The sequence below is a fragment of the Tursiops truncatus genome, chromosome 2, assembly GCF_011762595.2.
Source record: "Tursiops truncatus isolate mTurTru1 chromosome 2, mTurTru1.mat.Y, whole genome shotgun sequence".
In the NCBI taxonomy this organism is placed as follows: Eukaryota; Metazoa; Chordata; class Mammalia; order Artiodactyla; family Delphinidae; genus Tursiops; species Tursiops truncatus.
Window position 1 is genome coordinate 139,755,570 of NC_047035.1, and position 12,805 is coordinate 139,768,374.

The window sequence follows — 12,805 nt, forward strand, 5'->3', positions numbered from 1 at the left end:
TTTATCTCTGTCCTAGTGGATTAGATATTTATTGCTGTTTCAACTTTTCATGGTTTGACTCACGGCCTAAAATGGCTTGCCCAGAAACGAGTATATAAGACGATGAAAGAGAATTGTGCCTCTGGCGCAAGATGCTCCTCATTTATCATATTCCCCACGAGTCCTGACCGCTGCGATACATAAACCTAATTTAGTTGTTCACGTCTATATTATGAAAACTAAATTCCAGATTATAAAATTTTAGGGAAAAGAAAACAGTGCCTGGTACTGAATGAATAAACAAACTGTGTCAGACCCTCATTTGTCAATGGCTTCGAGAGTCATTTAGTAGATCTCTTTTTTTTTAAAAATTTATTTTATTTATTTATTTTTGGCTGCATTGGGTCTTTGTTGCTGCACGTGGGCTTTCTCTAGCTGCGGCGAGCAGGGGCTACTCTTTGTTGCGATGCATGGGCTTCTCATTACAGTGGCCTCTCTCATTGCGCAGCACAGGCTCTAGGCACGCAGGCTTCAGTAGTTGTGGCACGTGGGCTCAGTAGTTGTGGCTCGCGGGCTCTAGAGCGCAGGCTCAGTAGTTGTGGTGCACAGGCTTAGTTGCTCCGCGGCATGTGGGATCTTCCCGGACTAGGGCTTGAACCCATGTCCCCTGCATTGGCAGGCGGATTCCCAACTACTGCGGCACCAGGGAAGCCCTCCAACGTTACTTTAATCAGCTTTATGAAACTCATTATCTTCTGCAAGATTTGCAATTTCATTCTGCAATCAGTTTGCATTTTCCTCACATTATTTATATCTGTCAATTACTGACTCACAAAACTTTCTAAACAGGCAGAGAAAGACAGCTGAGGAAGGAAGGATATTGGAACAACTAATGGCTTAAGTGACCAATTTATTAATATTTTCACGTGATTACAACTTTTGCTTCCCTGCACAACCTTGTGACTGTGGGACTGTGGGACTCAGATGATGAGGAGCCTTGTAATCTAACCACACATTTCCTTTTTCGTGGCCTTGATCATGGCTAGCCTTAATTTTATAGAGCATCTCAGAAAATTAAACCCATCAGCAGTTGTCAGCATTTTGGGAAGTCCTGAAAACATGAGTATTAACTAGTTCAGATGTTGAAAGAAGGTTATGAATACTAAAGTCAGTATCTCACTCAGCACAGGTAGGTGAAATCAATTCATACCTTCCCCATGTACGTCGTTCTCACCATCACAGAAACCTAGTGGGAAAGAAAAAAAAACACTTTTATGTGGTGCTTTCACCTTTATTTATTCATGAATTAGTAAGTCTTTCTGATTCAAAATAGAATTTCGAAAATTCCAAGGCAATTTCGGTACACTGGTGGTCAAATCAGTGTACATTAGCATTTATAATAAAATTAAAATAGATATGGCTAATTTAAGTCTCAAGTTGGTGCCTATCTACTTTTATTTAAAATTATCTCCATCTTAAAATTTTTTACTGCCTCTGTCCTGAAAGAAGAACAATTTACAAAGTCTGAGAACCTCTAACCAAATCACAAAGAAAAGAAGTATACAGATCGAAACTCTCTTCCAAATGCTTTATTGTGGGGGGAAGGGGAGGTAACTAAAAAAGTCTACATCACTGTTTCACACTCACCATGCGTGTCTAGAGAAACAAACTGGAAGTTCCATGCTGTGTACTGTTATTTATATTTCTTACAAACAGTCATTTTAAAAAGAAACTTGGGACTTCCCTGGTGGTCCAGTGGTTAAGAATCCACCTTCCAATGTAGGGGACGTAGGTTTGATCCCTGGTCGGGGAACTAAGGTCCCACATGCCGTGGGGCAGCTAAGCCCGAGCGCCGCAGCTACTGTGCACGGGAGCCAGAACTAGAGACTGTGTGCTGCAAACTACAGGGCCCATGTGCTCTGAAGCCCACGTGCCACAACGAAGATCCCGCATGCCACAACTAAGACACCCCAATGCAGCCAAAAATTAAATAAATAAATATTTTTTTAAAAGAAACTTATCTGGAGTCTCAGTCAATTTAAATCGTATATATGATAGCTATTCACAAAGTTTTAAAAATTTGACTTGTAAGGAATTCTGATCCATAAAATATATTGCAGATGACAAGTAGAGTATATCCTATTGCTCTAAGCTAAAACCACAGAATCGTGCCAAGAATGTAATACGTCAGCATTCTCTGTGGAGCAATCAAATATACCATATGAGTTTTCAGTTAAGATCAGGACAAATTTTTAAGCTTTAAGCCTTTAAATATAACTTACTTCAGGTTTAAATATGTTTCTGAATAAGCTTAACCTATAAGTTAACCTGATTAGTCTATAAAACTTAAGCCAAATGTCTAATAACCATACACTGAACATAATTAAGTTCCTGCACTGACTGCTAGGTGTGGCCAGACGATACAGTGTGGGTGAGAAGATAGAACACGGAAGCAAATTCTATAACACAGGCAGAAGATATAAAATTTTAGTGGCACCCTGGGGCTGGACAATACTGAGAATCCCCAGAAGCACTAAAATTAAAAATTAAGAACACTCATAAAGACAGCATTTCTCTCAGGCCCACAGAACAGAATCCAAGTTAGTGATTTAAAACTCTGTTTAGTGCACATAAAGACTATTTGGGTAAGCTTGCTAAAATGCAAGTTCGTGGGTCCAAACTGCACAGATTTTGGTTCAGAAGCTGTGAGAATGGGCCCGGGAATCTACATTTTAAACAATCAGCTCAGAGGACTTTACTGCAGATGGTCTCTTAGAGAGACTTGGACTAGGCTGTAGCTTAGTCACGATCTAACACGCCTACTAAAGACAGGCAGTGTGAACAGAACACTAGGAGACAGGTGCGGAGAGACGGAAGGTGTGGCTCTAGGATCAGCACATCAGAAGGAGGGGGAGAAGCTTCTGATTCCTGGTTTGGTTTCCCTGGGACCCTCATATCGGGAACTTAACCACTGAGATCACTTAAAAAGTGACAATTCTATTACAGATAAAAAACGAAGTTTGACACAGCAATCTGGTATAGTATGTTGAAGCATCTCTTTATCATTAAGGCACCAGTCACTCTGGGTTTAATAAATAAGGCCAGTTTTCCATTTAAGTAGTAAGTCTGACCTGTCCCTGGAACAGACTCAACTGATGGCTACCTTGTGGAACTGCCTGAGTGGGGAGCAGACACCCCACATAATATCCTCTCAGACTGGGACAGAAAGAAAGCCTCGTGGAGGAGGTGGCACCTGAGTTAGCCACTGGAGGACAATGACGGGGATGATAATAACAAGAGCCACTGTGACTGCTCTCTTATTACGTGCCAGGCACTTACATGGATGATCTCAGGTCATCCCCACAGCAACCCCATGAGGCAGGGGCTATTATCACCCCCAAGATCACACGCTAGGAAGTCTGAAGCAGAACTCCGGCCTGTGTGCCTTCAGAATGTCCAACTTGCTTCACCTGGAGGAGTTTAGACACTCAGGAATGAGGATGAAGGGGATGCCCCAGTGTAAAGACAGGAGGAGAAGGAAGAGGGGGAGGGTACAGCAGGGGCAGAGAATGGTGTAGTCTTGCTGGAGCTCAGGATGGGAGGAAGGGGAGATGAGGCTGGACTGAAGGTGTCTGTGAGTAATCTGGCTTGATGCAGGGAATAGAAGGTTTTGGTTAGAGAAGTGACATGATTATAGCTAAGCTTTAGAGAGACTGTTCTTGCAGCAGTGTGAGATGGATTGAAAGGAGAAAGCCTAAAGGCAGGGAGACCAAGTGGAAAAACCACTGTAATAGTCCAGGCAAGAAGGAAAGAAGTAGGGTATTTATTGCCAGTGAGGACAGAAAAGAGGCGGCAGACCTGAGATACCCTGCAGGGAGAAGGAACACGGCCAGGCTACTGAATGGGTGCGAGGGGTATGGGAATGAGAGTAATTTAAAGACAACTAACTCCTGGTTTAGAGTTTAGGTAACTAGAAGGATGGTGGTGGCAATAACTGATATGTCAGCATCAAGCTAACGTATAACCAAAATATCCACAGCTGGATTTTTACTACTGGATAAGGAATATCATATGATACAACTATAAATAAAGGGATAAAAGTAAAAAGGAACGAGTTGTGGTTGGATATCTAGAAACAGAGGAAACTCATATCAGTTCCACAGGGGATCGAACAGCCATGACCAAGGCTGCATCTGTGTTCCAAGAAACCTCGAAGTCTCAGAGCCACTGAGGGCTGACCCAGTGTAACGGAGACCATGTTCCCTCTCCCTACTCCCATGCCTGACGAATCTAAAATAACTCCTAGCACAGCCTTGATTTGCTGAATAGAGGCAGAGGCAGGGGGTAGATCCCTCAACCAGCGTGTGTCCTTTAAGAAGCCTCTGGCTTCAGCCTCCCCATTCTGGGCCCTCCTGTCATCCGGGTGACACTCTTGCCCCGCTTTAGATCTGGGATGCTTTTGCCATCCCCCTCTTCCTCCTATCCGTGCAGTCAAGCTTCTTTCAGGGTTACTTGCATTTTAAACGTTAAATGAAACTGAGTTATTTGTAGTGAGGTGGATGGACCTAGAGTCTGTCATACAGAGTGAAGTAAGTCAGAAAGAGAAAAACAAATACCGTATGCTAACACATATACATGGAATCTAAGAAAAAAAAAAAAAGGTCATGAAGAACCTAGGAGCAAGACGGAAATAAAGACACAGACCTATTAGAGAATGGACTTGAGGATACGGGGAGGGGGAAGGGTAAGCTGGGACAAAGTGAGAGAGTGGCATGGACATATATACACTACCAAACGTAAAACAGATAGCTAGTGGGAAGCAGCTGCATAGCACAAGGAGATCAGCTCAGTGCTTTGTGACCACCTAGAGGGGTGGGATAGGGAGGGTGGGAGGGAGGGAGATGCAAGAGGGAAGAGATATGGGGACATATGTATATGTATAACTGATTCACTTTGTTATAAAGCAGAAACTAACACACCATTGTAAAGCAATTCTACTCCAATAAAGATGTTTAAAAAAAAAAAATGTTAACTGTGCTGGTCAAAGGTGTTGCCTCTGGCAAGGTCACTGAGGTGGGAGGCAGGCCTCTTTTCCTGGGGAGGAGCTCAGGGCTGTAGTTCTCAAAGCTGGTGACACTCAGCATCTACCGCTCTGGGTGCAAAGACGACAACCCTCATGCCCTCTTCTGCCCGTAGCTCTAGACTGTCCCCTGAAAGGACAGGGACCACCGCAGCCCCCTCCTCCACTCGCTGGTGAGGAGTGGAGGGGAGATAGGGACAGTCCCTAGGCTATGGGACAGGGAAACGGGGCAAGTGTCACAGAGTGCCCTCATGCTTACCCATTGGGGGTGTGTGCCTGTGAAACAATAACTATACTGCACATGCTGCCAGGGAAATGATCAATATTTCTCTTTATAAATTCTGGATAATTAAACAAGAAGAGAGAAATTATAAAAATCTTGTTTGGATGTATAAAAGTTTATTTCTAGAATTTACATCAACTGCTTACCATGGATGCCTAATTGCCGTGCAACCCAATAACCATTATGAAAATTACTAACTACGTATCAGTCTAATGGCTTTGTTTTCTTGGGACACAAACCTCTGCTCATGAATGTATCATAGTTTATTGTTTATGTAGTTAAGCTGTGAGCAGATGCTCCCTTATCATCTGCTCATAAAAAAAAAGCAAATAAATAATGGGAACATTAACTGAGGTTACATCATTATGCTCAGGAAAGATTCCCAGGGAAAGAGCAGTTATTGCTTCTGCTACGGAGCCTAATTCTGGGCTTCAATTATATTTTCCCATCACTTTTTAAATCTTTACTTTATTTGGTTGGTCCTATAATAAGAAATACCTTTTGGAAAGCTAGCCGATATTTTTAAAGTCCAAAAGGAAAGAAAATGAAAAACTTTAATGAATGACAGGGGGAAAAGTACATGAAACTATTTAAAACAGCTTCCACCAACAAATATAATTCTCCAGAAATAATTCCTATCCCTGGAGACTTGAATAATATTTTAAACACACTGGCTTTCCCATGTAAACACATCCATATTTGGATGTGTTTCTGAGTTCTGCTATACTTGCAAGGCAACTTTGCAGAAGGAGGCACACAGTTCAGACATCCAAGCTGGAGGTCGGCCCACCTTCCACGGTTGAGAGATATTGGGGCCCAACGGTTTCTAACTGCTGATGTGAAAAGGAGTGACCCAGGAATTCTGCTCCAGGATTTCTTTCTTTCTGCTTTTTGTATTGCTCTGTCTACTAGGATCAACACTGACATTCTTCTGCTTTTCTTATTCATCCTCACTCACACCTTCTGACATTTCTCACCTCTTCCCTCAGAGGCTACATCACTCTTGGCATAAATATTTCACTCAATTAATCACTTTCTTTATAGTTTTGTGTTTTTTTTTTTCTCTCTGCATGCAGGCCTCAAGATCTTGTTACCTTGTTCTCTGTAGGCCTTTGGCCCTTTCTAGAGAAGCGGAAACTTTAAACAGAGGGCAGGGCGACACGAATGAAGGAATGTCAGAAGCAGAAATGCAGCTCTTTTTGGGGAGTTCCAGGTTAAAGCCTATCAGTCTGTTTCCCTCCCAATCCAGGGAGACTAAGCGCTTGCTGCACCTTGTTTAGGCTTATACATGCCTATAGTCTACCTATAACCCTACCTATCTGGAAGCTAAACTACTCCATCTTCCCGTATATCCTACCTCTCTAAGTGGTAAGCAGTGGACCCATATCCAATTCCAACATAACTGCCAGCTTTACTCTCACATCCCCATGTGTGGAAACAGCTAGACCGTCCTAACCAATTCTATAAGAGCTCATACTTGACAAACTGTTCGGGTAAATGTAGCATCTCTGAATTTCACCAAGGGAACAAATGCAGCATTATTACAACAATATAGGGATTATTGAATCCCATCCCTACTATATGCAAGGACTTAAGACCTGGAATATTCTCCTCAGAAGGAAAAGAGACTATTTAGGGTTTAAACTACCTAAAAAGTAAAGAAAACTAGAAAAGCTAGCATTATCTTGGCCAAAGATTTATTTAATCCCATTTCAAGACCAAACACACAGCCCTATTTATGGACAAGAGTCAGTGTGCATAAGGAATGGATAGTTCAGGACCATTGTTCCTACTAGATTATAAACTCCAGAAAGGCAGGCTTGGTCTTTGTCTTAGTGAACCAGACTTGGTTCACATGCAGGTTAGATTCAGCAACTAGAGTGTGCTCTGTACACATAAGCCACTGAGTAATTTCTCCACACTCTCCGTCACTGCCAGGCACTGTGCGGAAGGTAAGACCATAAGACGCTGACCGTAAGAAACCTCCTGGGAGCAGAAGGAGAGAAGCACATCCACGAGAAAGGCAGTCAAGTGACACAGGTGCCGAGATGGCCATCAATAGGTAGGAGCTTTGGGATGTTAGAAGGACATGGGGAGCTCTGGGCTGGCAAAGGGAGGAAGGTCAAGGATGGCTCCACAGACGTGGGGACAAAGCTGAGGGCCCTGGTCAGGTGAGCCAGGAGTAAGTTAAGAGAGGAAGAGATGGGAAGAGGATGGAACATTAATAGAAACCGAAGTAGTTCACCCACTTGTGGGGAGGGGCTGGTGAGTGAGGAGAGAAGGGAGAGAGGTGGGCAAGGGCCAGATCCTGGAGTCTGCGTCATTCCAAACTGAGAGATTTGGACTCTCTCTGGGAGGTGAGGGGGTGGCACTGAGATTTTAAGCAGGAGAGGAATATGATCAGATGTGGGTTCATTCTGGAAGCAGACAGCATGAATCTTTTCCTCACTCCTGGTCCCCGCTGGCCTCTCTCCACCCCTTTACTCCCTCTGGCCCCAGGGAGGTGGAATGATGACCTGCAGCAAAGAGGGGAACAAGTGAGCGTGCGTGTGTGTGTGTGTGTGTGTGTGTGTGTGTGTGTGTGTGTGTCGGCTCCACTCTGACTCGCGCTCCTCCTGGCCAGGGGCGCACCTTCCCTCGGAGAGCAGCCTCCCTGCCGGCCCTGCCCTGCAGTCTGACCTCGATGCTCCTGCGGGGGGCGCCCTGGGCCAGTGCTGCTGGCCACTGGGGGAGTCAGTCTCCCTCTGGGGTTCAGTCTTAACAGCCACAGACCCACAGAGAGAAGTCACTTCCTCTTGTCAGGAAGAAAGGTGGTATTTACCTCCACCCATCACTTCTACTTTTATTTCTCAGTTTGTCCAGATTCTGGATGGGAAAAAAGGACTTTGAGAGAACCCAACATAAAACTGGATTGGGAGGACATAAGACTGGAAATAAGGAGACCAGTTAGCAAGTTGTTATGAGTCCCTATAAAAATGATGAGGGCCTGAAAATGGAAGAGTGTGGAGTAGAGGAAGCTGGAGGGTCAAGAGATGCCAAGAAGAGAGAATTTGCAGAGGAAGAGGCAGGAGAGAAGCTCCATTCTTATTTCATCGTGAGCACACACACATCTCCCCTGCCAGGAGTTTTTCCCTGAGGACCACGAATCGGGGAAATGCACTTGCGGTTTAAGCTTTTCTCTCTCCCGGTTCCCATAGGACAGAATGAGAAGGCACAGATGCTGTTAGCATCGGGCCTGCATGTCTTACCCATGTATGAGGCAGGCCAGGCCGACTGGCCCCCTCCTCCATAGGGGTCCTGGGGCTTGGTGCTCAGAGCACTCGTGTGAAGAGCAGAGTCAGAATTGGTCCTAATGGGGGGAGGAGAGAGTCTGGCTGAAAATCCATTTTTCCTTAGTGAAAATGCAATGTTCTTTGCTGAAAATTACCAACAGGAAAGAAGGCAAGAATAACAGATTTGCAATCATCCATAAAATGAGGGGTCTGGACCTACCTGAAGTCCCTTAGATCAGTAACAGCCTTTGAGGATGGCCCATACCCAAAAGACTGTAATTTGTACTTGTATGATCTTTTCCTTTGAAGCTAATGGCATAATGATCTGGTTCAACAAGGCAGACCCTGGATTCACGGCTTCCTCTAAGAAACTTCCCAGTTTTCCTCACAACTCAGAAGATCGCTGTGATCAGTATATTCTCTGTGGCTGCACTAGCCTTTCCCCATCTGAGAATAACTCCTCCTATACGAAGGATCACCGATAGCAGTGACTCTCAAACCCTTCCAGGGAGAATGCAAGGTCAAGACAACTTTCAAAATAACCCTAATGTGTCCTTTGCCCTTTCACTCTCGCTCTCTCATGAGCACAGTAGTTTTCCAGCAGCCTTGTGACCTGTGATGTCACCGCAGGCTGAATGCACAAGCGGAGAATTGAGCTATCTTCAAGAGATTTGTAAAAGGTACAACAATGCCACTCTTCTCAGTAAATTTTTTTTGTTTCAGAAAATATAACTGTGCTTCTTAAAAAAAGATATTTATCGACATGTAATGAGTTTATTATTGTTATTTTATTTCTAAATGCATTTAATAAGTATCTTCTATAAATCTCTCAATTTAATTTCCAATATCAATAGCGAAATACAAACAAATATACTCACACAAACACTGAGGGCCTCAATGGCTTTTAAGATTGCAAAGGAGTCTTAAGACAAACATTTTGGGAACCGTTGAACTATAGCAAATTTCTGGAATTCTCCCAGACAGCTCCAATTTATACTTAGCTTCGACTCTAAGAGATATTATTTACTTATCTCATCCAAGGGTCAAACTGTCTGCCATAAAAAGAACTTGTGAGAGACCTGAAATTAATCTAAAATGCTTCTTTGTGGGCTGTTCCAGGTGATGGCCTCCTGTGGCCACCAAGCCATGTGGCTTGACTGTGCACCATGGCTGTGTTGTGTTCAGACAAAGGGAGAGGCGGTTCAGAACCTACATGAAAAACAGGAAGAGTGTGGACTCTGGGATCAGAGAGCCCTGGGTTCAGATTCTAGCTCCTTTACAGATTCAAAAAGACTCAGGAGAATGTCAATCAAATGCAGAGAGACAACTGGGAAAATCTGAATACAGACTGGGTATTAAATAATGTTAGAAATTACTGTTAATTTTGTTAAGTGTAATAATGGCATTGTGGTTATGTTTTTTTAAAAAAGGTTCCTATCAGGTTTATACTGTTAGATATATTTACAGGTGAAATACTTTATCTGGCCGGTGCTGGGATGGGGGTGTGGGGGACGGCGGGGTAGAAATAGAAGCTGAAGGATGGGCACACGGAATTCTTATAACTATTTTCCTTTCCAACTCTTTTTTGTATATGTTAAAATTTTGCACTAATTTTTTTTTTTTTTAAATCCCAGTTCCATCACATATTAGCTAAGTGGCCTTGGAAAAGTCGTTTATAACCTCTGAGAACAGAAAATACTACTCATTCTTGTAGAATGTTATCAGGATCAAAAAAAATGACCTGTGTAGAACACTTACCACTGGGGTCCAGCTCAAAGTGATCATTTAATAGCTAATGTATATTGAATACTTACGATTCCCAAGTTCCTTATGTATCTTATTTAATCCTCACAACCACCCCTTGATATTGGCACTGTTATCTCCCTTTTCCAGATGAGTAAACTGAGGCATAAGGAAGCTACATAACTTGCTCAAGGTCACAGATTAAGAGAGGCAGACCCTGTTATCCACTCAGACCTCATGTTCTCACACTGCTGCAGTGTCCTGAGCAGACGTTCACGACCTGGTGGGAGATTTGGGTTCCTTTTTTTTTTTTTAAACACTTCATATAAACACAACTGATATAAACGTACTCTGGCAAATGGATGATATATTAGAAAACATCAGGACAATCAAGGCGACTGGCTTAAAGTTTATTTCTACTAGAAAACAAGTCATGTACCTGTTAAGTGCAGATGTTAGCCTGAACCCAGGGTGCTTCTCTTCCTTCCAAGGAGGCTGCTGCCTTTAAAAACCAGAATAACATAAAAAGAAAAAGAAGTTCAATCCACGGGGAGCAAAGGAGAACCTCCGGCCTGGGTTTGAGAACTGGCTCCTCTATTAACCCAGCTGCAAGGCTGACCTCTCCAGTTCCTGTGATTTCTGATTTCCATGATTAAAACTATCACAAATCCATGGGAACAGCAGGAGCAAATGAGATAGCTGGGCACATAACAAGGTTTTTTTTAAAAGGTCAAACAAGCACCTTTGAATGCCTTTTGAAATGTTTCAAATCTATGACCAGTTCCTCTCTGGGGATGTGAGGTCTTACTCCAGATGTGTGAAAAACTACCCCTTGTCACATACCCCGAGTGCGTGGAGTGTGTGCATGCGGGTGCCTGGCCGGACTGGAAGCAGAAATGCTGCAACCCCACACAGACTCCCATGAAGAGGAATATAACTGTTACAGTAGACCAGTTTATGAAACTATGAATCTGACTAATCCTCCCGCTCTGGAAAGCCTAAGACAATTTTTCTTGAATACAAATGTTTAGAATCTCAATTTGGAGGTATCCTTTTATGATTTAAAATAAAATATTGTGCTTATCCTACAACCGTGGATCCCAAGATTCTTAAGCGCTGCTGAAAACCTACTTGAGGTAGGGGCCAGCTGTCACTCATCTTCATATCGACCTTTTCCAGGTCCTGACTACATTATCCACAGGAAGTGCTGCCAGTGTTTGCCCCGAGAATGGATGGAGAATAGATCTCAACCGAGAGAGCTAAATTTTCTCAATACGTACATTTCAAATGCCTCTTAAATCTGACTAGGTGATCTGAAAATGATACCATGCATCCACCGGATGTAACAATCTTTTCAGTTAATTTTATATTCTGTCACCCTCAGTATTCAAAAACACTCAACTTTTTGGTATATATTCTCTATATACAAAAATACTCAGAGAGACCCTTGGTCAAATCCACTATGCAAATTAGTTTTAGGAGCTTACTAAAGTCTTATGTTTCTTTCAGTAGCTTACCAAGACACGTTATATATTCAAATATAAGAATAAAAAATCAGAGTAGTATGTTGGTAATTGTATTCCAAATGTGTTTCTATTTGGTCTTTAAAATGAAGATCTAGATTGATTTAAATAACTTAATTTTAGACTTTCATATAAGTCTATGATTATACATGGAAAGACTTAAGTTTTATAAGAGAAAACAAGAGCCTGTGCTTTAGATTAGAAATTTCTAAAACAACATTCAAGGTGGATACAATAAAGCGAAACCATCCAAAAATAGCACATGCCCCTCCTATCTTTGAAAATAAGGCTTGCTTACCTTGGCCAACTCTCATCCAGGGGCTGCGAGGCGTAATTAGCTCCAAATGTACTACCATCAAAGTAAAATTTTCAATAAAGGAAAAATTTAATGAATGGAAAGTTGAAGCAGAACTAAGAGGCTGGAATCGTGGGGAGTTCAACAACTTTTTTTGGTTCTTATCTTTATCTCTACACCCGACATCTCTTCCTCCATGCTTTGTCTTATCAACTTCCTCTGGAAAAATCTATTCTATCTTCTAACCAGTGCCATCTCTGCATGATTCACATGGGGTGTTTCTTTTTTTTTTTCTGCCTGCCCAACATCTTTTACTTTCAAGAACTGCTTCCACCCCGATCCGAAACCTGGTAAGGCTGTCATTCTGTGTGGTCCTGCCTGCCCCACAAAATGTACACAGACCCAATATTTCCAGTCAAGGTAACTTATCCCCCTGTGACTGGTTCAGGGATGGGCTCATGATACAAACAAGGGGGCAAAGGAGTGCCCCCAGCTGACGTGGTGAGCCCGAGGACCACATGGACCTGGGTTTCCCTCCCTGGAAGTCAATTCAGAGGTAGCCCCTCACAGATGCTGAATCTCGATGCTATTGTACAAACCCCTGGATCTAGCCCCTAGGGCTTCTAGTGA

The 12,805-nt window shown here is 43.0% G+C and overlaps 1 protein-coding gene across 8 annotated transcripts in view; it reads right to left on the reverse strand.

Annotated features, from left to right (window-relative positions):
• CRTC3 (CREB regulated transcription coactivator 3) overlaps positions 1 to 12,805 on the reverse strand; it is a 103,835-nt gene that overhangs the window by 23,856 nt on the left and 67,174 nt on the right. For all 8 annotated transcript variants that reach the window (XR_012330289.1, XR_012330287.1, XR_012330288.1 and 5 more), the window contains exons 4-7: positions 12,179 to 12,240; positions 10,797 to 10,859; positions 8,591 to 8,691; positions 1,190 to 1,225 (exon numbers count right to left, since the gene is read on the reverse strand). Coding sequence is in view for 5 of the 8 variants with exons in the window: in XM_033852181.2 (XP_033708072.1) it covers positions 1,190 to 1,225; positions 8,591 to 8,691; positions 10,797 to 10,859; positions 12,179 to 12,240 (262 nt within the window). In the remaining 3 variants the exon portion in view is untranslated. The remainder of the gene's footprint in view (positions 1 to 1,189; positions 1,226 to 8,590; positions 8,692 to 10,796; positions 10,860 to 12,178; positions 12,241 to 12,805) is intronic.